Raw genomic sequence first — 27,993 nt, forward strand, 5'->3', positions numbered from 1 at the left:
TGAGATCTCTAGTCGTTGCAGAATGGTCCAGGCCATTTTCTTCAAAGGGGATGTCCTGCTGGGCAGGACACATCGCTGTGTTTGACACTGTGTGACAGGATCACAGTGGCTGCTGAGATCGTTATACAGGTCGCTACTGCAACCTGTATTGTTCCTGCATCGCTGGTAAGATCTGACTGTGTGACATCTCACCTGCGACCTCCCAGCGACTTACCTGCAATCCCGATCAGGTTGCATCGTTTTCAGGATCGCTGGTAAGTCGTTGTGTGTGACTGGGCCTTAAGATATATACATACCTGGAATCGGGCTTTCCTGCGGATCTCCGATTATATGACAAAAGGATGCTGAGAGTTTGCCTTTAATTGGTGCCCGTGTCGGCTGCCATGAATTAGTAGGTTGGAGCAAAGACATTCAGTTATTGCTCATGTGGAAAGGATTTGATAATACGTGTATAGTCAAACCAAAGTTTCCAATAAATGGTGTCCTTTAGTTCTATGGCAGAGAATTTGGGATCTGTGGTTCTGTTCTGACCATCAAACACAGTGGCGCCAGAGACCAACTTTGGAGACGACCTATAAACGCTAAAAGTTCAGAATTCCTCGGGCCGCACTCCTTTATAGGTCTAAAGGGATTTTTTTTAACTCTTTAAAGTGGCTCTGTCCTCGCTGTGGTTCAGCTTATCACGAGGAGACGTCTGCTGAGGTAACCCAAACTGTGCACAAAATATGGCGTTTGTCGTAGAACGCCCAATTAAGAATATAGGTCGTAGTTACAGGTTTATTGTATTTGAGACCATCCTCTACAGTGGTCAGTCTTTCCTCAGGAACACAAGCAGAATAGTCAATGTATTGTTGGGGTTTGGGGTTTTTTTTTGCTATTTTTTGAATATTCTTATTTTTTGCTCCTATACCCTGTTGTTTTTTGTTTTTTGTTTTTTTTTATCTGGGTATAGTAGGGTAGTGCATCTGAACAGCTGACTTAAAGGGGTGTTTCCATCTCCAAGACCTCTGCCAGTATGTAACAGGTGTAATAATAATATTAGCAAATACCTCCAATTAGAAATGTAGTATAGTTCTCCTGATTAGCTATGTTGCTTACCTCATGTGAAGGGCATTACAGTGGCTTAAGTATCAATGGTTACAATCACTCATACAGTAATAGTTGTTTGTGGTAAGCAATATAGCTAACCAGGAGAATTATACTACATTTCTTATTGGAGAGATTTGCTAATATTGTTGTTACACCTGCCACATATTGAGATAAGATTTTTGAGATGGGAATATTCCTTTAAGTCTATGACCAACCTCTGCCTTTTAGTTACCTGTTTAGTGACGTCTAAGGCTGAGGTTGAGAGGACGTATATTCTCTCATCCGAGATAATCGGGCCGGTTATACTGATCAACTCTGATAGTATGACCATAATGTGTTCCGATTCTCTCGGTTGAGGTGAAGATGGAGAAAACATTTTCTCCATCTTCTCCATTGTGTCAGTCCGCAGAAGTCAGACTTGTTGACTTGCATGGCCGAGTGCGATCAAATAATTGGATTACAATTGGACATTCTCCATTGTTTTCCTCTGGCTTGGTCCAAGATAAGTCTGACGTGCTCAGCCCCATAGTATAACATTGGTCTGAGTGCAATCCGGTGTTTTGTCAGATCACACTCGGACAGAAAATACGATGGTGTGAGCGAGCCCTAAGGGGTACCATCTCTCTGTCTTCATTGAATACATTTTGTACAAATCCTTTATTTTCATTCCTTTGGATAAACCATTGTAAAGATTTCCTGAACCAGTGAATTCAATGTCCTGGCAATTCTCACTTGTGCACAAAGATGTCCGTTCTGCCCGGAAAAAGACAGGTCTCGTCAGTCATAGCTTAAGATGACAAAGTGACAAAGTGCTGATGTTCTAATTCCTTATCTACACTTCTACGTCTGCAGTGGGGAGACTTGATATGATCACAGCAAACGGTGAGACATGAAAAAGCTTTAATATTGTACGTGAGCAGAAGTAAAGGGAGCGAGGGTAAATCCGCAAGCCCATTGAGTGCAAAGCACAACAGGCTGGATCCAGAGCATGCTCCATTACTGCAAGGTCACCGAGATTTCACAAGAGAAAAAGGCTTTTATCCAATTCAAGCAGATTTTACAATCCCTGCACAGTTCTACTCCTTCCATACATTGCTTTCATGCTTCCTATGGAATCTTCCTACTCTACCAGTTCCAATTGGGTGCATTGAATTCATATGTTTTGTGGGATGGTAATTTAATCATAAATATAATTTCATTTTAGATTGATATTTTGGCAGATGGTGTCTGATAAGGTGTCTTGGTGTGACAACATTTTAGTTACATCCCTTAACCCTAGCCTTTTTGTGAACCTGCTGTGTATATTTGAGACCTATACCCTCCTATGCTCCTTAATGTGTAAGCGAAGTGCTTTGCAAGAGCTTGTTTTCTTCTTGGAAGCTTGGTTTGTAGTGCTGTGCCGAAATTTCTGCCAAATCATTTGGTATGCCAAACCTAAGCAGTAGTATTTGCAGAGTTGCGGAAATTTGCCTGAGACCAGGGAGTGAAAGGATGTTGGCAGTTCATTCTTGTGTTGTTTAAACCAGGACATATTGGACTTTAGTTTAATGGCCCCACAGCCTGTTCATGTTGTACCACATTGGGGAGTACAAATACAGGATTTGGTTGACTTCACCTTTAATTCTGATTTCACCTTTAATTCTGGTTTCAGTTTTGTTTTGAGTTAGTTTCTATTTTTATTAATCCTAAATGTGACATTTCACATCCAATTTTGTAAGGAAGCAGAATTTTGAAATTGTGGTAAACATTGTACACATAAGGATAATTTTAAAGGGAATTGGTCACAAAGTTTTACTATGTTATCTGAGGGCAGCATGAAATAGATGCATAGACCTTGATGCCAGTGATGTCAGTTACTTGGCCACTTGCTGCAGTTTTGATTAGATCTGCAGCAGAGAAAACCAATTCTATCAGTTCAATGAATGGTAAGCTTTGTATAACTCCGCCCACAGCATTGATTAGCAGCTTTGTAAGCACACTGCGCATTGGTAAAGCGCTGCTAATCAGTGATAAGGGCAGCCTTAGAGCAGGAGGACTACATTGCAAAAGTGATAATTTCCTGCTGATAAAACACTGATTTTATTGAAACTGCAACAAGTAGCCCAGTGAGTGCATCTTGCCCCTACACCTTGCTGCTTACAGATTACATAGCAAAAAATGCTGGCAGTTTCCCTTTAAGTCAATGATTTAAATTCTGTCAACTGTTGATGTTGCCATAAGATCACCATGTAAAAGTCGTCTTTGTGGCCTTGTAGCTTTATAGAATTAGTGGAAGCGACATTCTATTTTGTTTTTAGCTAAAAGTAATACTCGACAAGGTTTTTCAGTAAAAGCAAACGTATTCTCACATCTAAAGGTTACTCATCACACAAAATTAAGTGATAAAGGAAAAACAAAGATCTTTGGGTGGTTAATGGAGGAAATGATTAGAAGTCAATTACAGCAAATAATTACCGTACTCTATGAGGTGTTTTTTTTTCCAAGGATCACAAACCTTTTGAAAGATATGATGTATGAGATGGTTAGCGTTTTATTGGAAATGATTCTGCTTTTTCCAGTCATTACATGATACTGCTGTGGGATACTAGCCAATACCCTACCAATGGTCGGGGCATCATCAATGAAGACTGGCTCCACTGGCATCCTGCTATTGAGCATGCTTGGCACAATTATCAGTGGTGGCACCTTATAAGCAGGAGTGGAGAACGTCTTTGATGGCTTGGCATCTGAGGGGTTATTATAGGAGGGAGTAGAGCACAATGTCACACTGTAACGATAAGGGAAGGAGCCAATGCAATTTGGAGGGCAGGGAGTAAGGCTAGGTTCACATTTCCGTTGTTTTCCATCAGTCACATGCGTTGCTTGACGCTTGTGACTGATGCGTTGTACAACGGATGACAAGAATAGAATTCCTTGTCGGACTCCGTTGTAAAAGAGAGAACGATCAGCTGATCGTTCACAATAGCCGGCCGGCTTTTGAGAGCGAACAGATGATCTACCGGCGGCCGGCTAATGAGAGCGATCAGCTGATTGCTCACAGGAGCCGGCCGCCGGGTGATCAGCTGATCGCTCACAGGAGCTGGCCGCCGAGAATGTGTGCGGGGGCGGAGTATGGGGTGGGTGGAGCCGAGTGGGGCCATGGCGCTGAGGACGTCGGTGCCGGTGACTGCATGGCTGGGAGATATATATATATATATAATATAATATGTGTGTGTGTGTACATGCGGAGTGCGGGAGGGGGCGAGGCCGAGTGGGAAAGTGTAAGGCTCCCTGCACACGTACCCAGGGTAAATGTCGGGTAACTAAGCAAAGCACTTTGCTTGGTTACCCGATATTTACCTTGGTTACGTGTGCAGGGAGCCAGAGGAGAGCATGCGCAGCGAAAGCCTACGGATAAAAAAAACGTTACATGCTGCGTTCCTCCCGGCAGTCAGTCGTCCACGACTGATCAGTCGGGCGGAGGATGCAATGCAACATCATCAGTCACAATCCGCCGCTCATACAAGTCTATGGGAACAACGGAATCCGCCAAATGGATTCCGTTGTTTACCAGAGCCGCGGATTGTGACTGATAGAAATTGACGGAAATGTGAACCTAGCCTAATGGGGCAGAAATGGAATGGGACATGTTGCTTTCTACACTCTTGGAAAAGTACATGCACACCCATTATACTGAAGATAGGGATGTAAACTCATTTGTCTGCATTTTTTTCTGTAAAGCCCCTTCAATTGAACAGACCTTGGATTGCGTTTTAAAATGTCGTTTTATCTCTCTACAATGTGCTGCAGTACCTTCCTTCCCGCAGGTATTTTATGTAATTTTTGTTCTTCAAACGTTGCAAAATTTTAGATGATCATGCAACTTTTCTCTCTAAAAATGCACGTTATAAAGAACATTTATGCTTTTGCACAATACTCATGAACACAAATTTAGCATGAAAACTATCCATGAATACCACAAGACCAAACAAAGAAAAGGGACTTCAAATATAAATAAGTAAAAAGAATGCAAGTGATGAATGGGAGTGATAACGTTCATAGGGTGGACAGGTCACTAAAAATAGCAGAGGGTATCCTTTAATGAATAAATATGAGCGCTGCTATGTTCATTATGACACTAGGACCATGTTGCCAAATGTGAAAATTATGATGCGTAGAAGTTTTCTTGGTTCAATAGACTGTGTTTTAGAATGGAAATCCTAGAAGAAGAATCCCTTAAAAATGTTACTTCAAATTCCATTATTATTATTATTTATTACTATAGCGCCATTAATTCCATGGCACTTTACAAGTGAAAAGGGTATACATAAAAAAACTAGTACAACAATCATTAACAGTACAAAACAGACTGGTACAGGAGGATAGAGGACCCTGCCCGCGAGGGCTCAGTCTACAGGGAATGGGTGAGGGTACAATAGGTGAGGGTAGAGCTGGTTGCGCAGTTGTGTACTGGACTGAGGGTTATTGTAGGTTTGTTGGAAGAGGTGGGTCTTCAGGTTCCTCTTGAAGCTTTTCACAGTAGGAGAGAATCTGATATGCTGGGGTAGAGCGTTCCAGAGTATGGGGGAGGCACGGGAGAAATCTTGTCTGCGATTGTGGGAAGAGGAGATAAGAGAGGAGCAGAGGAGGAGATCTTGTGAGGATCTGAGGTTGCATGCAGGTAGGTACCGGGAGACTAGGTCACAGATGTAAGGAGGAGACAGGTTGTGGATGGCTTTGTAGGTCATGGTTAATGGTTTGAACTGGAGTCTTTGGGCAATGGGAAGCCAGTGAAGGGATTGGCAGAATGGTGAGGCTGGGGAATAGCGAGCGGAGAGGTGGATTAAGCGGGCCGCAGAGTTCAGGATAGTTTGGCCAATATATGATGGCGCGATTCATCAAGAATCCCGTTCTTCCCGTGTTGATGAGGAGCGTAGTGCGCAGTGTCTTATTTATTTAGAGGTACACGCTTACTAATGAATCACAAAACTTACTCCAGTCGCCTCGTGTTACTCAAAAAAATTTGCAACTCTCAAAGCTTTTTTCAGGCACAAAAGCTTTGACGAATCGAGGTCATTGTGAAGCAAGTGTCGCCTTGTACGAAGCTTAGTAGAAATAGATTTTCTTTGTGGTTTGACGTATGAGACTCCGTTTTATGTACATACACATTGTAGAAGAGATCATCATACAAATTACAGCCGCTGTAGGACTCCTTCCACTTGAGGAAACCTAGTTGGTGCTTTACTATGCAATGTGTTTAACTTCTGTAAAAGATCACAATGATTCTTCTTTCGTCCCAGTGACCTAAATGTAACAGTTGTCCAAATAGTTGTGCCCCCTTCTAGTGGGCATGAAAAGCCTCTGACAGGTCACACTGTTACATCCTATTTCAGGGCAGCTTGTCCAACGGCTCCTACCACTGTATTATGTTCCCATAACTCTTGGTAGACTTTGCTTTCCCTCAAGTGACATTTCTGCGCTTGACATCAGCACACTCCACACTATTGATTTCTGTCTCTGCGTCTTGTTATACATTAAATCCTCAGCAGGCTGCTGTGGAACATACTGTACTGTAACTTTCCTCCAGCCATCTTTCACTCTCTTTGACAAGAATAAATACGGAGTGGTAGAACAGCATGTCATAAAGCAAATAAAGTCTAGGCAACGGCCTCTTAATGTAGTACCTTTTAGTGTTTGCATTAATGTAATACACATGGCATATGAATAGTAATCATCTGAGAGCAGATTCGCCTGAACATTTATCAATATGAGAACAAGTTATATTGGTAAGTTCATCAGTATTAGTTCAATAATAATCTGTGCAAGTGTCCTAAAATTCTCTCTATCGGACTGAGCGTCCAGCATTTTATGTACATAACTACCTATTGACATGGCTTATCAAATTTTTATTTATTTTTTTAATATAAGTTCCATAATCTATTTTGGCAATGTCCAAACTCTTCAGTGTTGAAACGTACAGTACCGCCTGTGAACCGCTTATTGGGTTAAGGGTATGCATAATTTTAGAACAGATATTGGTCTGTCCCTGTCCTTATCTTAAAAATAAACAAAACATCAGGAAACATAGGCGGGAGTTTGATATGTTTGAGTAGAGCGTTCCAGAGAATGGTAGATGCACGGGAGAAATCTTGTATGCGATTGTGGGAAGAGGAAATACAAGAGGAGTAGAGAAAGATCTAGTGAGGATCGGAGGGTGCATGTAAGTAAACACCAGGAGAGTAGGTTACAGATGTATAGAGGATACAGGTTGCACATGGCTTTGCATCTCATGGTTAGGGTTTTGAACTGGAGTCTCTGGGCAAAGACAGTGAAGGGATTAGCAGGGAGGAGAGGCCGGATAATGACCAAGTCTGTTGGTGGGGCTGAGTGAGGTAGCGGAAAGATGATGAATTCTGTTTTGTCCATGTTCAGTTTTAGAAATCAAGCAGAGAAGGATGAAATAGCGGACAGACATTGTGGGATTTTGTTTATTAAGCAGGTGATATCTGTTCCAGAGAGGTAGATCTGTGTGCCATAAGCATAGAGATGATATTGAAAGCCGTTGGAGTCTATGAGTTGTCCCAGGCCAAAGGTGTAGATCGAGAAGATCAGGGGTTCCAGAACTGAACCTTTGGGGATACCAACATGGGACGAGATAAGGTGGTGTGTGAGGAGAGACTCTGAATGGTCTCGTCTGGTCGGTAAGAAGAGACCCAAGATAGGACCAAGTCTGTGATGCCAAGAGAAAAGAGAATCAAATCTGTAGTCGAAAGAGTAGGACAGAGCAGTGTTGTTGCAGTGCTTGGCTTTGGCACTTAGTAGGATATTAGAGACTTTAGGTATGGCAGTTTCAGTTGAATAATACGGTCAGAAGCGAGATTGGAACCAGTCCTAAAGAGAGCAGCAGGACAGGTGGAAGGACAGTTCAAGATTGACATGCTGTTCTAGTAGCTTTGAGGAATAGGGAAGTAGTGATATGGGGTAATAGCTAGATGCAGAGGATGGGTGAAGGGAAAGCTTTTTGAAGATGGATGTGATCCAGGCATTTTTTAAAGCATGACATGAAGACACCAGTTGTTAGAGTTGGGATGAAGACTGGTGAGGTTTGGTATGAGGTTGAATGGGAATTTGGTCAAGTGAACAATGATTGTAAGATGTGATCTGGAGAGTAGAGAGGAAAGTTATTTCCTGTAATGGCAGACACACTGGTTTTGGAGGAAGAGGGCTGAGCAGTTGAAGAGAGGCTATGGGGACTGTAGGCCAAAGCTTTGTGATTTTGTTAATCTGCTACTGGTCGCATGAGGCAAAGTCTTCAACTGAGATGGTAGGGAGGATGTGTTGAATTGAAAGGTGTTTAACACTAGAACTACTGGACTCGTGACACCTATATAGAAATACATGGTGCAAAGTATGACTACCTCAGTAGTTCTAGTGTTAACCCTAGAACGCATACCTGGGGCCTCACAGGCCTGCTAGGTTACTTTTTTTCTATGGTTGATTTCTATGTTTGCGCATTCTAGGGTTAAGAATTAACAGATTAGGGTTGTCAGACAGGGAGGATATGAGAGATGAGAAGTAGGTGGAATTGAAGTTGGTGAGGGCCTGTTTGTATGTGAAGTGCACTGGAATTGTTCCCATTAAACAGGTATGCCTGTTTACTTTTCTTTTGTGATTATCGGCCTTCAGAAAGTGTTTGCAACCATCTGGTGTATTTTTCAGAGGCAGTTCTACACAGTTCTAGGCCTGTTTCAGACGTCAGTGATTCTGGTACGTATATGCTAGTTCTTGTACTTACCAGAATCACGGACATACGCAGACCTATTATCAATGCGTCTGCTCACACATCAGTGATTTTTCACTGACGGTCTCCGTGCGGCGTACATATGTGTCCGTGATTGCCGCACGGAGACATGTCTATTTTTTCTGGCATCACTGATGTCCCACGGACCACACTATGGTGTACTCCGAGAAACACGTACCAGAAAACGAACGTATATTGAAAATAAAAAGCGTTTTCAACTCGCCTTCTCCAGCGATGCTATGGTCCGCAGCTGCTCTCAGCGTCTTCCTGGCCGGCTCATTACTGGTATGCATATTCATGTATGCAGCCAGAGCCGACCCTGAAGTAGCTGCAGAGGTGAGAGACAGCGGTGGCCGGATTAGGCAGAGCCAGAGACTTTAGCACCATGGTCAGCATGAACGGGGTCAGGCGAGTTTATCGCCATGTGCCGTCCCGGAGTACGGATCACGAATTGCACATGGACAACCCACATGTGCCATGAATCACAGCACACAGAGGGACATAGGCGTTTTTAACACGTCAGTGAAAAACATCTGTATTTTTCACTGACTGGTGAAACAGGCCTTACACAGTTTTACACAGTGATAACCCCTGGGCTTGATGTCAGCTGACACTACACAGCTGACGACAACCCCAACCTCCATTACCCCGATTGTCAACACACTAGGGCAATCAGGAAGAGCCGAGGCAAAGCATAAGACTTGGCACATCTAATGTGTTGCGCCATTCTGGGCATGCAGGCTGGTATTTTTAGGCTGGGAAGGGCCCAAAAACGATGGACTTTACCAGCCTGATAATATCTGGTTTGCCTTTGCTGGTTATCAAAACTATGGTGGGACCTTTGGTTGTTTTATTCATTAATTTATTTGGCTAAATAGCTAACTGTACAATCTAGTTAGCTAACTAGCTATCCTCTATCCAAACCATTAATTTCAGAGTCATACATTTTTTTTTTCCCAGTACATGTCACATTGATGTCTCAGACTACACAAGAATCTTTCAAAAGATAAAAATCAATCAATCTGATCGGTATACGGCGTGGTGAGAAAAATATTTCAAATGCCAACATTACGCTTCTTGGTCACTGGAAGTTTTTAAAAATGCAATAACAGGCGATCAAAATAGCTCATCTAGACAAAAATGGTATAATTTAAAAACAGCAGCTCAAGATGCAAAAAATAAGAAGTCACTGAGCCCCAGATTCCAAAAAATGAGAATGCTATGGGTCTCGGAAAATGGCGCCAAAAGTGCTATTTTTTTTTTTTTTTGACAAACGTCAGAATTTTTTTTTTTTTAACCTCTTAAATAAAAGTATACATGTTTGGTATCTACATACTCTCACCGACATGCGGCATCATACTGACATGTTGGATTTACCATATATTGAATATGGTAAATAAAATATCCAAAAAACAAACGCGCAGTGTCCCCCCCCTTTTTTTTTTTTTTTTTGCAATTTCTCCGCACTTGGATTTTTTTTTTTCTCATTTTCCAGTACGCTATATGGTAAAACTAACCGTTTCATGCAAAAGTACAGCTCATCCCACAAAAAATAAGCCCTCATATGGCAAGATTGACGGAAAAATAAAAAGTTATTTAAGGTATAAAAGATATAAGGATATCTGCTACATAAAATAATCTCTGAAGGTGGGGTTATCTTCCGTGCAGCCAGCGCCCCATAGCCTGGAAGAGCTCATTTACATGGTGATAAAAGATGATTTTTCCATAACAAGGCATCTGATATCAGACCTACGGGCAGGACGTTTTTCAGCGCTCTATAACCTGTCTGGCCATAGTCATAGGTTAGATTGGTCATACTGGGCCAGATTCCCTTGTGGGTCAGTACTGAAGTGTGTTCGTCTGCTTGTTTTCACACATTTCTGTATTTATCCTTTACATGGTTCTTTGCAGCGTCCAAATTGCTTTATTGTAGCAAAATATGAAACCTTTTCCACAATAACATAATCGTGTGCGGTGGCCTTGGGACACGGTATTGTGCGGTATTGACGGCTTTCAGGGTCGATGTCTGTGAATCCTTTTAATGAGATGCCTCGTTTCTGCCGGTTTATAGTAAGGCTTTATATTACTGGGAAGATGATGCATCATGTGTCCAAACTGATTCCTTCAATTAACGATGACGGCCATGTTCGTCATTTTAGTTTCATTTGAGTGAATTTAGAGGTTACTTAAAAGGCAAGTTTAGTGTTTGCGGCCACTTCATAATTAAAGTTACAGATACTGTGGCCAGTGTGACCCTTCTACAAACTGTGCCAAAGGTGTATGATGTATAGTACCTCTGCCAGGGCGGAGCTTATCAGCGCCAGTCTCGCTGTCTGAGGGTGGGTGTATATAAGTAGGCGGGGGGCATTGGGGGGAGTGTTATGTGGATTATTCCAGTGTGTGATCAGTGTGCTGGTCAGATGTAGGGAGATTCGGTGAGAGTACCGGGTCCCAGGGCCGCGCGATGTGCAGTTGGCACCCCACACATCCATGGATCGTTGCAGGGCAAGATGTCAGCATTTTTAAAATATACTAGAAGTGTAATCGGCTTTAAGGGGGCATATTCACGCGGTTAACTGCTTTAAATATTTTGGATTTTTTTTTATTATTTAAAAAATCTGGAATCTTTTGAAAAATAAAAATGACGATTTGAATAAAATGTATATTTTGGGACATTTCTGTTTCGGGTTTTTGTTTTAGTTTTTGCACGTCTTGTGTATACCTCTTGATGACATGTTGTGTTTTGGTTCTGTAGACAGTTAGACATAGTAAAAATAAGGTTTAGACACGTTAGAACATCTGTGGGAAGATAGTTATAATGCAGCTCATTCCGTTGCTGTAGCAACATCACTCCCGCTCAATGCATTTAGCAGGATCAAGACATGGGTCTGTCATGCCTCAGTAATAATGCCTGCTCTGACCAGATGTTATTGCTTCCCAATGCAATCAGTCCTATCCTGTTTACACTCTGTAATGAAAGTTGGAAAACAGACACGTGAGCCATCTACAAGGAAACGTGTCTATCTAGCTGTCTAATTAGTGTTTGATCCACCTGCACACTTAAAGGGAATCAATCAGAAGGTTTTTACTCTTTAATCCGAGAGCAGCGTTATTCCAGAGATGTCACTTATTAGGCTGTATTCTGCTGTAGTTTCAATATAATCAGTGTTTTATCAGCAGGAGATGATCATTACAGGACTCATGTGCAGCCTAGCCAGGCTAATCTGTGTAACCCCACCCCTCGCCCCTGATTGACAGTTTGACATTGTGCAGTGTACATAGGAAGCTGCCTGTGGGAATATACACCCCTCAGCATTTTGTAACCACTCTCCTTTTAGCCTTTTTCTTTTATCGATATTTGAAAATTAGCTATGAAATGTATGTTTTATGTTTCTGCTGCAGTCTTGCAATAAGAAGAATGGTTGAAATGCTTTCCTCCTACTCCATAAGGGCGTGTACACCCTTAAAGGGAACCTGTCGGATGCATTATGGCCCCAGTACCACGAGCAGTTCTGGGTGGATATTGCTAATCCCTGCCTAACTGTCCCTATGTACACTAGCATAGATAAAGGGATCTTTAGAAAAATTATTTGTGTATTAAGTAGGTCGTTGTTTGTTTCTTACAATTCTCTAATACATAATTGATGTTTTACTCTCTGTCTACCATCCAGTTGGTGACTATTAGGCCTAAGCCACACAGCGGGAAAAACAGTGCGAGTGGAGTGCGATAAAACATCGCATTCCCCTCAGACCAATTCTAGCCTGTGTGTGAGCACACATGAGCGATTATTTTCTCAGCCCTAATCGGACCGAGAAAACAATCGCAGCATGCTGCGATTGTAATCTGAGTCTCTTTCTCTCGCACCCATTCAAGTTAATGGGGCGAGAGAAAAATCGCACTACACTCGCAGTACACCGGTGTACTGCCAGTGCAGTGCGAGAATGGCAATAGCCGGCTACGCAGTAGAGAGGGAGAGAAATCCCTCCCTCCCCTCCTGAGTGCCAGCCCGCCCCCCGCAGCTGAGGTCTGCTCGCACGAACGGACCTCAGTTGCAAGGACACATGCATGACACTCGGCTCTGCTGTACTGCCAGCACGAGCCGAGTGCCATGCGAGGGGATCGCAGTAGTCCCCGTGTGGCCCCAGCCTTAGGCTAAGGCCACACAAGCGTATGGTATCGGATGTGATATGCTAATGACCTTATGCTGCAAGCATGAGCCAAGTGTCGCCATACTGTGCTCTAATCCGGAGATTGGATCATCGCTGCGGAGGGGGAGGGATTAATCTCCCTATCTCCTCCATTGTCAGCTGATGCGTATATCGCACCGCGTTCGGATGTCATCCGGGTGCAGTCTGATGTTTTACTTGTACCCATAGAGTGTGCGAGTGAATACAGGTCTTGCATACACCCACAGCATGCTGCGATTGTTTACTCTATGCAATTCCGCCTGAAAAAAAAAATCACAGATGGGAACTGCCTGATAGAGTAGAGTATCATTGGTCCAAGTCGAATGTGATTAATTTTTTTTTTTTTTCTGTGTTACAACTATGGATGCATTGATTCCGTAATATCTCCAAAGTTCTGTTCATTAAAAGGTATCAAAACTACAAGATAATTTTGTTTCACTGAGAACAATCAATCATTTTTCAACTGGCTAACACGGTACCAAAACGTTTTTGTTTCAACTATGGATGCATCATACTAGCATATATAGTGACATGTTGGGGTATGTGTCCACGATCAGGACTTACTGCGTCCTGAACGCAACGGGTTTTGAAATGCGGGTCTGCGAGTTTCTTCCGCAGGAGACCGCAGCTGCTTGTACCCACGATCAGGGTTCAGGGTGCTGCGGTCTCTCGCTTGTGTTCTCCCTATGGAGGACACATGTGATTCTGCAGCAAACAATTGACATGATGCGGTTTGGGGAGACGCACCACGGGTCAGTGTTTGCTGCGGAAAAAAGCACAGTGGGCACGGGATTTCTAGAAATCCATCCACTGTGCTAGTACTGTACACTGCAGCTGAAGCATACTGCATCCAAACCCTGCAAACACTGATCGTGGTCACGCACATGTGTTTTACGGCTGAATATACACATGCAGTTTTTAATCTATTGTGATTCAAGGTTTCCTGCCTAAGTTAGGATCCAATAGGGCGGGAAGGATTTTGATAAGGATGTTTAATTCCAAGCTTACATTAATTTGAACTCAATAACCTATATCAGTGGAATCTTAAAAAAATGAAGTAGACAACAGTAATTTTATAGAATTTTTTTTTTTTTTTTAATGCAAACTAGCTTAATCATGGAGTCATTTTCTGCCCTTGGAGGATAATTGGTTAATTGTCTAACGTATGTGCATATATATAATATAATATAATTTTGTATTTTTTAATCTTGGCCTTGTCTTTTAGAGGACGACCCCCAATAAGCCCGTTTTGCAATGTTAAACGCTTTCCAGTTGTCTGGTGATGGCAATAACCACTGTGTATTTCTCATCCTTTTCTTTCATTACTTGTTAATTTATAAACAGCTGGATTATTTTTTTATTCTAAAAATTATCATTTTCCTTGTACTATTGAAAATAGGAGGAATGCTTTGCCTGTATATTGTGTTACTAAAGCTGTGGACTGCAAAATGTTTCTTTTCCACAGTCATGGCCATCACTTTGCCTAATTTGGTGTTAGAAGTCCCTTTGTTGTCTAGTAGAACTAAAGTAATTTGATGTGTTGTGTTCACTCTCATATTATTAATTTTCCCTTCTACTTGTTCTCTTGTCTGTAGTATTAGCTGAGAGAGTTATTACATCAACGCCAGTGTTTTAATAAAAGCAAAACAACACATGAAAATTGGATGAAAGAGAATTGATGAAAAATGACTAAAATGCAGGCTTCAGTTCTGGTGCCATCACATGTACAGAACAGTAGCACAGAGTTTTGCAAGCTCTTTAACATGTGCCACACATTGCAAAATAGTAATCGAGGTGCTATGACATGTGCCACATATCAGGGCATAGTGGTGCTGGCTATGACATGTGCCACATATCAGGGCATAGTGGTGCTGGCTATGACATGTGCCACATATCAGGGCATAGTGGTGCTGGCTATGACATGTGCCACATATCAGGGCATAGTGGTGCTGGCTATGACATGTGCCACATATCAGGGCATAGTGGTGCTGGCTATGACATGTGCCACATATCAGGGCATAGTGGTGCTGGCTATGACATGTGCCACATATCAGGGCATAGTGGTGCTTGCTATGACATGTGCCACATATCAGGGCATAGTGGTGCTTGCTATGACATGTGCCACATATCAGGGCATAGTGGTGCTGGCTATGACATGTGCCACATATCAGGGCATAGTGGTGCTTGCTATGACATGTGCCACATATCAGGGCATAGTGGTGCTGGCTATGACATGTGCCACATATCAGGGCATAGTGGTGCTGGCTATGACATGTGCCACATATCAGGGCATAGTGGTGCTTGCTATGACATGTGCCACATATCAGGGCATAGTGGTGCTGGCTATGACATGTGCCACATATCAGGGCATAGTGGTGCTGGCTATGACATGTGCCACATATCAGGGCATAGTGGTGCTGGCTATGACATGTGCCACATATCAGGGCATAATGGTGCTGGCTATGACATGTGCCACATATCAGGGCATAGTGGTGCTGGCTATGACATGTGCCACATATCAGGGCATAGTGGTGCTGGCTATGACATGTGCCACATATCAGGGCATAGTGGTGCTGGCTATGACATGTGCCACATATCAGGGCATAGTGGTGCTGGCTATGACATGTGCCACATATCAGGGCATAGTGGTGCTGGCTATGATATGTGCCACATATCAGGGAATAGTGGTGCTGGCTATGACATGTGCCACATATCAGGGCATAGTGGTGCTTGCTATGACATGTGCCACATATCAGGGCATAATGGTGCTGGCTATGACATGTGCCACATATCAGGGCATAGTGGTGCTGGCTATGACATGTGCCACATATCAGGGCATAGTGGTGCTGGCTATGACATGTGCCACATATCAGGGCATAGTGGTGCTGGCTATGACATGTGCCACATATCGGGGCATAGTGGTGCTGGCTATGACATGTGCCACATATCGGGGCATAGTGGTGCTGGCTATGACATGTGCCACATTTCGGGGCATAGTGGTGCTGGCTATGACATGTGCCACATATCAGGGAATAGTGGTACTGCCTTTATTACATGTGCCACATATCAGGGCATAGTGTTGCTAGGCTATTACATGTGCCACACATGAGGGTATAGTGGAGCTGGGCTATTACATGTGGAACACCTCAGTGGTGCTGCCTCTATTATGTGCCACATATCAGGACATAGTGAGGCTGCCTCTATTACATGTGCCACACCTTAGAGCTAGTGATGGGCGAATATGCTCTGTACTTGATCGAGCATTAGTATGTTCGATGTGATCGGTACTTGATCAAGCATTTTGCTACTCGATGTCATGCTTGATTCCCCGCCCCGCATGTTTCCCGGCTTTTTATCAGCCAGTGCAGGGATTGTCTGACAATCATGGTAATGCCGTAGCCATCTTGGCTTCTGGCATTGCTGTGATTGGTTGTCCGCATAGTGACGTTGGGTCTATATAACACCCAGATACACCATGTTTGTCGCACTCTACCCAGAAATAGAGTGGGACTAGGGAGAGATTTTGCTGGAGAAGGGGCAGTATGTTATAGTGTAACAGTATCTGCTAGTAAAACATTAAACCAACAGTCCTTTTCAGGGCTAATTGAAAGCTATTCCATTCTCTAATAACATTTTTAGGCTATGTCCACACACTGCATCTGTTATTGAAGTTTTGGTGCGTTTTTGAGGTCACAAAGATACACCCAAATGCATGCATTTCCTTCTCCCAGCAAAGTCTGAGATTTCTACTTTCCTTTCCGCACAGCATTTTTTTTGCTTCGTTTTTGAAGATGCAGCATGTAAATTCTTTTTGCGTTTTGTCCCTGTGTTTAGGAGCACTGGCAGATCAATCCCCCACTGACTCTGGGTCAGCGGGGGATTGCTCCCTGGTATCTGGCCAGATGCCGGTCTCCATATGCAGTCTATGGGGACCATAATCCGGCGCAAAGGTGTAGGAGCAAGTGTTTCATACTCTGTTCACTGGCACGGCTTTCTCATTGCTCCTGCGGCCTCTCATTCTTCCTCCCAGGCTGCTCATTAGGCTCATACATATTCACTGCTTCTTCCTCCCACCAGTGTCTGTGATTGGTTGCAGTCAGACGAGCCCCCACGCTGAGTGACAGCATGTCTGAGGCTTCCAATCGCACACGCCGATGGGTGGTTCTGTATCGTACAGTAAAATAAAACTTGCTGTAGGATCCACCCATATTATGACACCCAGCACAGATAAAGCTTGACAGCTGGGGCTGGTGTTCTCAGGCTAAGAATACACATGGTTGTTAAGCGCCCCCCAGCCTAAAATGATCAGCTTCCAGCCTACTGAAATTGCATCATCCATTGAATGCGACAGTCCTGGCACTTTACCCAGCTCTTCCCGATTTACCTGGTGCGGAGGCAATCAAGGTAATAAGGAGTGAATGGTGGCCCACATCTGCCTTTTAAGCCCTAGATTAGTAATGGGAAGCGTCTGAGACCCCCCCCCCATCTCTTGTCAGTGAAAGTTCAATTAACACAAACACCCAACAAATTCTTTATTTGGAATAAATGACAAAAAAGCACCCTTTCACCTCTTTATTAACCCCCAAAACACTCCTGCAGGTGTGACGTAATTCACACTGCTACATCTGAAGCTCACAGCGAGCGCCAAAAAGCATGACTGCTCGCTGTGAGGTTCAAGCAGAGAATGAAGTGAGCCGTGCCATCAGTGGTGACGTCACTCAGATTAGCCGTGGCCACAGCTGGAGTCCTCCACCTGTGACCGCAAATAACTTGAGTGATGTCACCGCTGATCGCTCGGATCACTTTTGTGTGTTAGGGATATGTATCCAGTGTTTGGTCTCTACAGGAGTGCAGTTTTTTGCAGCTGACTCCACTACAAAAATGAGGAGTGTGCTCTAGAGATGGTGAGGGCATCAGACCTCTGATCTTACATGGATATTGGGACAATAAAACTTTCACACCACTAATCAAAACTAATGAAGGATTCACTCTCTAAGCTCAATGTTTGTTTATGTAAATGTCCATTTATTATACCATCCCTCTGCTCTGTTTGTGTATATACAAGTGCATCTCAATAAATTAAAATATCATCTAAAAGTTAATTTATTTCAGTAGTTCAATACAAAAAGGGAAACACATATATTATATAGTCATTACAAACAGAGTGATCTATTTCAAGTGTTTATTTCTGTTAATGTTGATGATTGTGGCTTACAGCCAATGAAAACCCAAAGGTCATTATCTCAGAAAAAACTATATAAGACCAACTGAAAAAATGATTTTAAACTCAGAAATGTTGGCCTACTGAAAATTATGTACAGTAAATGCACTCAATACTTGGTCGGGGCTCTTTTTGCATGAATTACTGCATCAGTGTGGTGTGGCATGGGGGTGATCATCCTGTGGCACTGCTGAGTTGTTATGGATGCCCAGGTTGCTTTGATAGCAGCCTTTCAGCTCGTCTGCATTGTTGGGTCTGGTGTCTCTCCTCCTGACAATATGCGATTCTCTATGGGGTTTAGGTCAGGTGAGTTTGCTGGCCAGTCCAGCACAGTGATACTGTGGTTATTAAACCAGTTATTGGTACTTTTGGCAGTGTGGACAGGTGCCAAGTCCTGCTGGAAAATGAAATTTCCATCTCCAAAAAGATTGTCAGCAGAGGGAAGCATGAAGTGCTCTTAAATTTCCTGGTAGAAGGCTGCACTGACTTTAGTCTTGATAAAACACAGTGGACCTACATCAACAGATGACATGGCTCCCCAAATCATCACTAATTGTGGAAACGTCACACTAGACCTCAAGCAGCTTGGATTGTGGCCTCTCCACTCTTCCTCCAGACTCTGGGACCTTGATTTCCAAATGAAATGTAAATTTACTTTCATCTGAAAACACCTTGGACCACTGAGCAACAGTCCAGTTCTTTTTCTCCTTGGCCCAGGTAAGATGCTTCTGGCGTTGTCTGTTGGACATGAGTGGCTGGACACAAGGAATGTGACAGTTGTAGCCCATGTCCTGGATATATTTGTGTGTGTGACTCTTGAAGCACTGACTCCAGCAGCAGTCCACTCCTTGTGAATCTCCCCCAAATTTAATGGCCTTTTCTTAACAATCCTATCAAGGCTGCGGTTATCCCAGTTGCTTGTGCACCTTTTTTTACCACACTTTTCAATCCAGCACCTCTACTTTATTGTCACTGATTTCTTGGCTAACCTTGACAGATGCTTTGGGTCGCTGTCCTGCTGGAACACTGTCATCCTTTTCGTACCCATAGTACTTAAGTGTATGAAGTAACTTGTCTTGTAGAATACTCGCATTTAGCTCAGCACTGCGGCCACCATCGTATTGCTCTGTCATGGTACTCACTTGATGCAGTTTGACAATTTTTCTTGGCCGAGATACCGCTATCTATGAGTCGGATGATGCGGTTTCTCTTTTCTTGGAAAATCTTCATGGCTGCTCTTAGATTCGAACCAGTGACCTTTTGCTTGAGAATCAACCTAATAACACAGTGAGCTATTAGGAGATGTGAAAACAGGTTATAATTTGTTGTCTACCTTTTAATCCTGGTTGTGGCTTTTTCCATTACCACGACCAAAACCGTAACAATGCAGTAACATAACAAGAATCTGCATTACTAAACCTATGATAAATAGTTGCAATTTAAGTTCATGTATGAGATGGCCAAGATGGCCTATAAAATGAAGGTAGTCTCACGTTGGAAGCTGTAGTGGACGGTGAGATATGGAGCCTGAAAGTCTTTGTTACCAAGCTATTTTTCTTAATGTTTTTTTTTCTATATTCAAATTGTTTAACGTAGATAATTTGTGCAACTCATATACGAAGTTTTCAGTTTTTTATGTATATATATTTCAAGTTAATGATTACATTTTTTTTGTTTTTTATTTATACAGGGCTCTGGGTCTACAACCGGAACACTGACTCACCCATCAGCTGGAACCCCAGTAACTGGGCATAAGAGGATGATCATACCAAACCAACCACCTTTGACAGCAACAAAGAAGTCTGCTGCCAAACCTCAACCACAGTCCACAACATTGCCTGCACCAGCTGGGTCACCAGGTGCACAGCGACCTCAGCCAGTCCCAGCATCTTATGCCACAGCCTCTACTCCAAGCCGACCTACTTTTAATGTGCAAGTTAAATCTGCGCAGCCCAGCCCTCACTTTGTTCCACCAGCACCTCAGCCAAGTCAGCCTTACAATGTTACACCAAACCAGTACTATGCTCCTCAAAAGCAAGCACCTCCACGAGAGCCAGAATATATTCCACCCCAACCTGTGCGCTATGCAGATCCTGGCTATGGGTATTCCCAGGGTAATCAAGTAAAATACCAAGACCCTTACTATCCGGCAGCACAGGTTTATGGCGGGAGAAATAATTCTGAGATTCCATACACACAGCAAGGAGGGTGGAAACCTGAACCTGGTTACTCTTCTGGACATCATGCGGTGGGTCAGCAACCTCCTAGCTCCTATCCACCTCCAAATAGTAAAAAGACCTATATAACGGATCCTCCCTATGTTCCACCACCGCCACCTCAAGCCAAGGTAGGTCTTTATAATAATTAAAACTATAGAATGGGTGTTATTGGGTTCAAAAGTTTTGTTTTATGACTTGGGATATATCACTTTGGCTTTCATATCTGCATACATAAATCTGTGTCATATTCTTGGACAATAGTGGTCCCATATGTATTTAGTCTTTGGAAGCTAACTCTGTATCCTAATAATTATCTTTCTGAGGTCTAAGACACACTGCAGGAAAATCGGAGCGAGTGGAATGCGATAAAACATCGCATTCCAGTATGACCAATATTAGCCTGTGTGTCAGCACACATGAGCGATTATTTTCTCAGCCCTAATCGGACCAAGAAAAAAGTCGCAGCATGCTGCGGGTGCAATGCGATCCTGGTTTCTCTCGCGCCCATTCAAGTCTATGGGGCGAGAGTAATATATCGCACTGCACTCGTAGTACACCGGTGTACTACAGTAAATAAGAGTAAGTGGTACCCGTAGTTTTTCACAAAACATACGTGAGTAAGGGTCTCTATGACCTGAAACGCCTAAGGCTGTTCTGATTTTAAACATGTATGTTTTCAACATGTTTTGTGAATAAAGGATGTCTTAATTTTCACTGAAGACTGGACTATGGGTGCTGGATTACCACTTACTCTTATTTAGATTGACTTCTGCAGGGGTGGATCGCCCCTTTTCTTCATCCGTGCACCCTAGGTGGTTTGGATCACATGGCTATGGTAGGCTGAAATTTACTCCTTTTCACTTAGAACACCGGTGTACTACGAGTGCAAAGCGAGAATGGCAATAGCTGGCAACAGAGGAGAAAGGGAGAGAAATCCCTACCTCCCCTCCTCAGCGCCGACCCGCTCCCCCCCCCCCCGCAGCTGAGGTCCGATCACATGATCAGACCTCAGTCAGAGTGACACTCTGCTCCCACTGTGCTGCCAGCATGAGCCAAGTGTCATGCGAGGATCGCAGTAGTCCCCTAATAGTGTACAATTTGGATACTATTTGTATCACTTTTGATATTGATGGCCTACCCATCATTGTTTATTATTCAAAGCTCCACACAATTTACAAAAGCTGTTCATTCTTTTCCACGTGTATGAGACAGATTTCTAGTAGGAAGTACAATCACTGCCGAAATGATTCAACTTGACTTAATCGGTAAAGGGGATAAAGCATGACCTTTTTAATCAGCCTGGGTTATCAGGTGTGTGTGTGTGTGTGTGTGTGTGTGTGTGTGTGTACACATCTATGTATGTGTATTTATATGTTAATATGATATACAGTGCAGGGCTGTGGAGTGGGTAAACCAAACCTTCGACTCAGACTCCTCAATTTCTCTTGCACCGACTCCTACATATATTGCTTATAGTTAGGTGAAAAATTTATTGTAATACATGAACATGTGTATGTGAACATCAGACATTTAATAATTTTTATGATACAATAATCAAGGTATTTGGATAGAACACAAAATATATTTATTGGAATACAACTTTAGAACACAAACTGTAATAAATTGTAAATATGCAATACACTATGTAATATACAGTAGATTACATATATATCTTGTGTGTGTGTGTGTATGTATATATATATATATATATATATATATATATATATATATATATTACATATTGTATTACATATTTACAATTTATTAGTTTTTTGTGTTCTAAAGTTGTATTCCAATAAATATATTTTATGTTCTATCTAAATATCTTGATTATTGTATCATAAAAATAATTAAATGTCTGATGTTCACATTGTACTACAATACATTTTTCACTTAAATATAAGCATTATACTAAATCTTATTATTTAGTAAAATATTCAGCACATTCTGCATTGCACTACTGTCCCCAATTTATTATATATTTTAGGAGTCAGAGTCGGTGCATTTTATACCGACTCCACCAAAATGAGCTCCGACTCCACCAAAATGAGCTCCGACTCCACAGCCCTGATACAGTGGGTGAAATAAGCATTGAACCCTTGATTAATTTTCAAAGTAAATATATTTCTCAAGGCGCTATGAATTTCTCACTAAATATTTAACAGCCTATACACACTGGCAAAGAAATCAAACCATAGATGTCCATACTTTTAATGATGTGTAATAATGAGAAATGACAGAGAAAAAGTATTGAACACATGAAGAAAGAGCGGTTTGAAAAAGCCATTGGAAGTCGTGACAACAGCTGAAATCTTTGTCATTAGAAATCAATCTTGTCGCATAGTAGTAAAAAAAAAAATAGCTGATTCTACTGTTGGCCTATAAAAAGGTGTCTTCTTTCCATGATGCCACGCAAGAAAAATCTCATGATGGGTAAAACCAGTGAGCGGTTTGAAGACCTTCGCAACCATATTGTTGCAAAAGAGACTGATGGCATTGGTTACAGACAAATTTCTAAACTACTGAAGGATACAGAGAGCATTGTTGGGCCCATAATCCGGAAGAGGAAAGAACATAATTTCACCATAAACAAGCCATGACCAGGTGTCCAACCCCCCAAGATTTCAGACAGAGAAATGAAAAGAATTATCAGAAAAGTTGTCAAAGAGCCAAGAACCATCTGTAGAGAGCTACCAATAGACCTGGAATCAGCAGGTACAATTGTTTGAAAGAAAACAATAAGAAATACACTCCACCTCCATGGCCCTGTATGCACACTCATCACTAAAGACATTGTTGCTGAACAAAAAGCACCTTCAAGCATGCTGAAAATTTGCTTCACAACATTTAGACAAGCCTGTGAAATACTGGAGTATATAATCTGGTCAGATGAGACCAAAATTTAACTCCTTGTATGGCCGTAATACACGAAATGTTTGGAGGCTAAAAGGCACTGCATGTCACCCCAAAAATACCATACTAGCAGTGAATTTGGAGGTGGGAACATCATGGTGTGGGGCTGTTTTTCAGCATACAGCACTGGCAAACTCCATATAATTGAAGAAAGGATGAATTGAATGGACAAATGTACATTCTTGATAAAAAAAACAAAAAAAAACAAAAATCTTCTGCCATCTGTCAGAATAATGAAGTTTGAAGATGAAATGAGGATGGACATTTCAGTAAGACAATGATCCTATACACACAGTCAAGGAAATGCTACATTGGTTTCAGAGACAGAAAATAAAGCTGCAAGAATGGGCCAGCCAATTACCTGAGCTGAATCCAATAGAAAATATATGGAAGGAGTTAAATCTGAGTTGATGGGAGCCCACAGAACCTTCAGGATTTGAAGGTGTGTGGAAGAATGGGTCAAAATCACACCTGAGCAATGCATGCATCCATTTTCTACCTACAGAAGGCGTCTTGAAGCTTCAATCACCAGCAAAGGCTTTTGTGCAAGGTATTAAATAAATTTTAAGAGGCGTGTTTTCTAATTTTTTTTTTTTTCCCCTGTCATTTCTCATTATTATACATAACTTAATTTGTGGACATCTATAATTTGATTTCTTTGCTTCTGTGTATTGTATGGGTTATTACTAGTGATGGCTGGACCCGGACTGTAAAAGTCCGGATCAGCATGGTATCAAATGTACCAGAGTGCCGGGGCCGGAGTTCTCTGGGAGCTCTGGGTAATGATCCGGATCTGGCAACTCGAGAAATAAAACTAAAGGAAAAATAAGAATGAAGCAACGCATTATACTTAGTCTCCAGCACGGCTGTAACTGCTCCTGGGCCGCTTGTATGACTTCAGGGGCCGCTCATTATCTCTTACATATACATGGCTTCCATCTGTGTCTGTTTGGTTGCAGTCAGACGCGCCCCCAGCCTCTGAGACAGCGTGTCTGCCTGCCACCAATCACAGACCCTTTCTGTTTGTCCTAATCGTGGTGTAAAACTTAAATAAAAAAAAAAAAACTGGTGTAGAGTCCCCCTATATTATGATACCTAGCACAGATAAAGCATACAGCTATAGATTGCAGTCCCCCAGCAGTGTGCTTATCTCAGCTGTGCATCAAAATAAGAGAAAAAGCATGCGGCTTTTTTTATTTTATTTTATTTTAAATTACTTTTAAAAATCAAACAGCATGTGGTCCATCCCAATTTTGATACTCATCCATGATAAAGCCCAAGGTTGGTTTTCTCAGGCTGGGGAGACCGATGCTTATTGCACCCCCCCAGCCTAAAAATAGCCTGCAGCTTCCCGGATTGCCGCATCCATTAGATTCGACTGTCCCTGAACTTTACCTGGCTCTTCTCGATTGCCCTGGTACGGTGGCAATTGGAGTAATAAGGGGTTATCACAGCTGCCACTACGCCCTAGATAATGGGAAGCGTCTATGAAACTCTCCGATTTAGTAATCTGTAAGTGAAAAGAAATAGACAAACACCGAAAAAATCCTTTATTTGCAATAAAAGGCAAAAGAGCACCCTCTTTCACCCCTTTATTAACCACAAAAATACCCCTGAAGGTCCGATGTAATCCACATGACGTCCCACGATGATCTCAGCTCTGCTTCATCTGAAGGCACAGTGCACAGCCATAAAACAATTCCGGGCCATAACTGTTTTACTAAAAAAAAAAAAAAAACACATGGGGCTAAAATGTGCAAAAAAATATATCCTTTTCTTGATGCATTTTCTGGCACAAGGTGCGTTTTTCTGCCACAGGGTGCATTTTTCGGTGAAGGCTCAAATCTGCAGCATGCGCACATAGCCTTAAAGAGCTGTAATTTCTAAACTTACTCCAAATAGGATGAGAACACCCTCAAATTAAAGTTGAGTCTTCACATTAAGCCATTATTGATGATATAACTATATCTTGAATGTTTTGGTAAACTGCTAAAATGCCATAACTTGTGTCATTGTCCAAATATTTTTCGACCTAATTGTAGTTAGTATGGTTGAAAAAGGAGACGTGTCCATGAAGTTCAGTCAAACATTTTCAAACCTGTTTTCAAGATATCAACCAGAAAAGTAAAGCTTGGGTACTTGAGGCTTGAAAGTGGAAAATGACCGCCAAGGAAACTTCACAAGTTATGGCAAAATGGCTTAAGGTAATGGAGTGACCACCGCAAATCCCTGACCTCAATCTGTAGAAAATTTAGGAGCAGAAGTGAAAAATCCTGTGCAAACAGACCTGCAAACCTTTTTTATCAGAAATAAGAAGACGAGCTTACCGTGAGAAGCTATGTGGATGAATGGTCCAAGTAAGCATTTATTGACAGCGCTACCAAATACTAACCACATGTATGAAAACCTCTGATCTCCAGGGACTGTGATGAAAGAACGAAAATCTGAAATACATCATTGTCTGTAGTAATCTGACATTTCACATTCTGGAAATACAGTAGTGTCCTACGTGACCTAAGAGGAAACGTGTACTTGGATTACTAGGAGTTGTGAAAAGTGCATTATCGTAAGTGTGGATAAGGTGTATGAGAATTTATGACTTCAACAGTATGTCCTATTTCTTCTGAACATAGTCTCCTTCCATGATCTAACATGGATTATGTAAAGTGCTCTCAGATCCTCCTGATATGGGTAGATGCCATGGAAAGGGGTAACGTAAAGAAAATCAATTCAGTGTCTCAATTGGGAAAAAGGCCAGCATGCCAGGCCTAAAGAGTCTCAGGAGGAAAAGCTCCGTCTTGGGCTGCAGCTATCTATGTACACTAAGCTCCCACATTCATATATATGATCTTATTGCTGTTCCTTCTGCTTGGGACGAGCCTTGATGAAATCAGCAAAGAATGTTTGAAAGAATCGGAGGCCAAGACGAGTAATTGTGCAAAGCTGCCTGTGAATGCGCAGTAATGCTGGGAAAGAACATCTTGATTAGGTTAAATGCTGGATAATCTACAGAGAAGACCATTACCAGGGAATGCAACAGATTGTGCAGCAGATTTACTTATTAACACATACAAGCAGACGTCTTTTTGCCAACAATTTCTCATAAGTCAGGAGCCTGGATTTCAATCCTAATGTGAGCCACGCAGCCTGTGCTATAGGGAATGTGCAATGACATTGAAGACTTGCTGGTATATGAGAAGATGGGCCGGCTACTGCATTACACCGAACTGCTGCTGGTTTATATTCATTGCAAATGCAGCACACATTCCCGTGCACAACTCATCACTTGATTGCAGCATCAAGACTGCAGCCTGTATTCTAAAGCCTCATGACGGAGTCCCTTGACTACGGTTCTGCCAGCGTACTATGAACGCTCAGTGATGGTGTAGACTAGATGATATCTAGTGTGGTAGGCCAAACCTGGACTCTTGTCTGTTAGTGTTTGCTGGCAGTGAAATATAAAAATCTGCTACTTATTTGCACATTCAGAACTTATTAAACTTAAAAAGGGTTTCCATCCAAACAAACCTTTAAATTGTAAGATAAATATCTCTCCAGTTGAGTGCCATTGGGCCTGGTGCCCTTTCAGCAGTTGACTGCTCCATCTCGCACCTTTCTGGTCTTGTACATGGCACAGAACATATCCTTATGTAAAGGGGGGGCAGACTGTTTATTTCTATAGATAAGCCAGCCCCCTTCTCTTGATGCATCAGCTATGATCGAGAACTGGGGACTGGCTTGGCTATTAAAATGAGTCTGTCAGACAGACCCTTCAGATAGAGAACTGGTCACTTACCAATATATGAGACACAAGCAAAAGAATACAGTAGCACTCTGTATATGCAAACATAAAATACATGAAATTTAAATTGCATAAATGCTATATGGAATTTATTTTACAAAAATGAAGGTAGATCACAAATTGGCAAATTCATGTGTGCCCATAAACCACAACAAGGTGACCTTTAGTTGATGGGACCTTATGCTGTTTTATGCCTCTCCTAGACAAAAAGTCTTCAAATACTAACTAAAACCACCATGGGAATGATGGGAGTAAAGCACAGTAAGAATAGAACGTTGTCTATACCTCAAATATTTACTGAACAAAAAACTGCATCTTCAAATAGAACATGGCAAGTGTGAACAGGTGCCAGCTGCTATAACTACATGAGCGCTAAGACATACGCAAACATTGAGTGCATTAAATTTAAACTGCATAAATGCAGTAGGAAATTTATTTAGAAAATTGAAGATACTTCCCATAAAAATCGGCAAATTCATGTGTGCCCATCAACCAGAGATAGACTGACTCCTATTCTTACTGTGCTCTCCTCCCATCAGCCACATGTATTCTGTGTCTACATATGCGTTAGCGCTTAGATTGCTGCTGTATACTTTTGCTTGTTTTGTGTAGTTATAGCAGCTGACACCTGTTTACACTTGCTATGTTTTATTTGGTGATGCAGTTTTTTTTCAGTACATATTGGCGGTATAGACAGCCTCCTATTCTGACTGTGCCCTCCTCCCATCATCCACAGGGTGGTGGTGATTAGTGTCATATGCTACCTGCCCATATATTTGTT

General features: G+C 42.2%; 1 protein-coding gene across 1 annotated transcript in view; it reads left to right on the forward strand.

Moving 5' to 3' along the window:
* The window catches only part of LOC142296626 (lipoma-preferred partner homolog), a 426,991-nt gene that overhangs the window by 269,949 nt on the left and 129,049 nt on the right, over positions 1-27,993 (forward strand). The window contains exon 7 of the mRNA XM_075340461.1: positions 19,969-20,625. Coding sequence (XP_075196576.1) covers positions 19,969-20,625 — 657 coding nt within the window. The remainder of the gene's footprint in view (positions 1-19,968; positions 20,626-27,993) is intronic.

The sequence above is a fragment of the Anomaloglossus baeobatrachus genome, chromosome 3, assembly GCF_048569485.1.
Source record: "Anomaloglossus baeobatrachus isolate aAnoBae1 chromosome 3, aAnoBae1.hap1, whole genome shotgun sequence".
In the NCBI taxonomy this organism is placed as follows: domain Eukaryota; kingdom Metazoa; phylum Chordata; class Amphibia; order Anura; family Aromobatidae; genus Anomaloglossus; species Anomaloglossus baeobatrachus.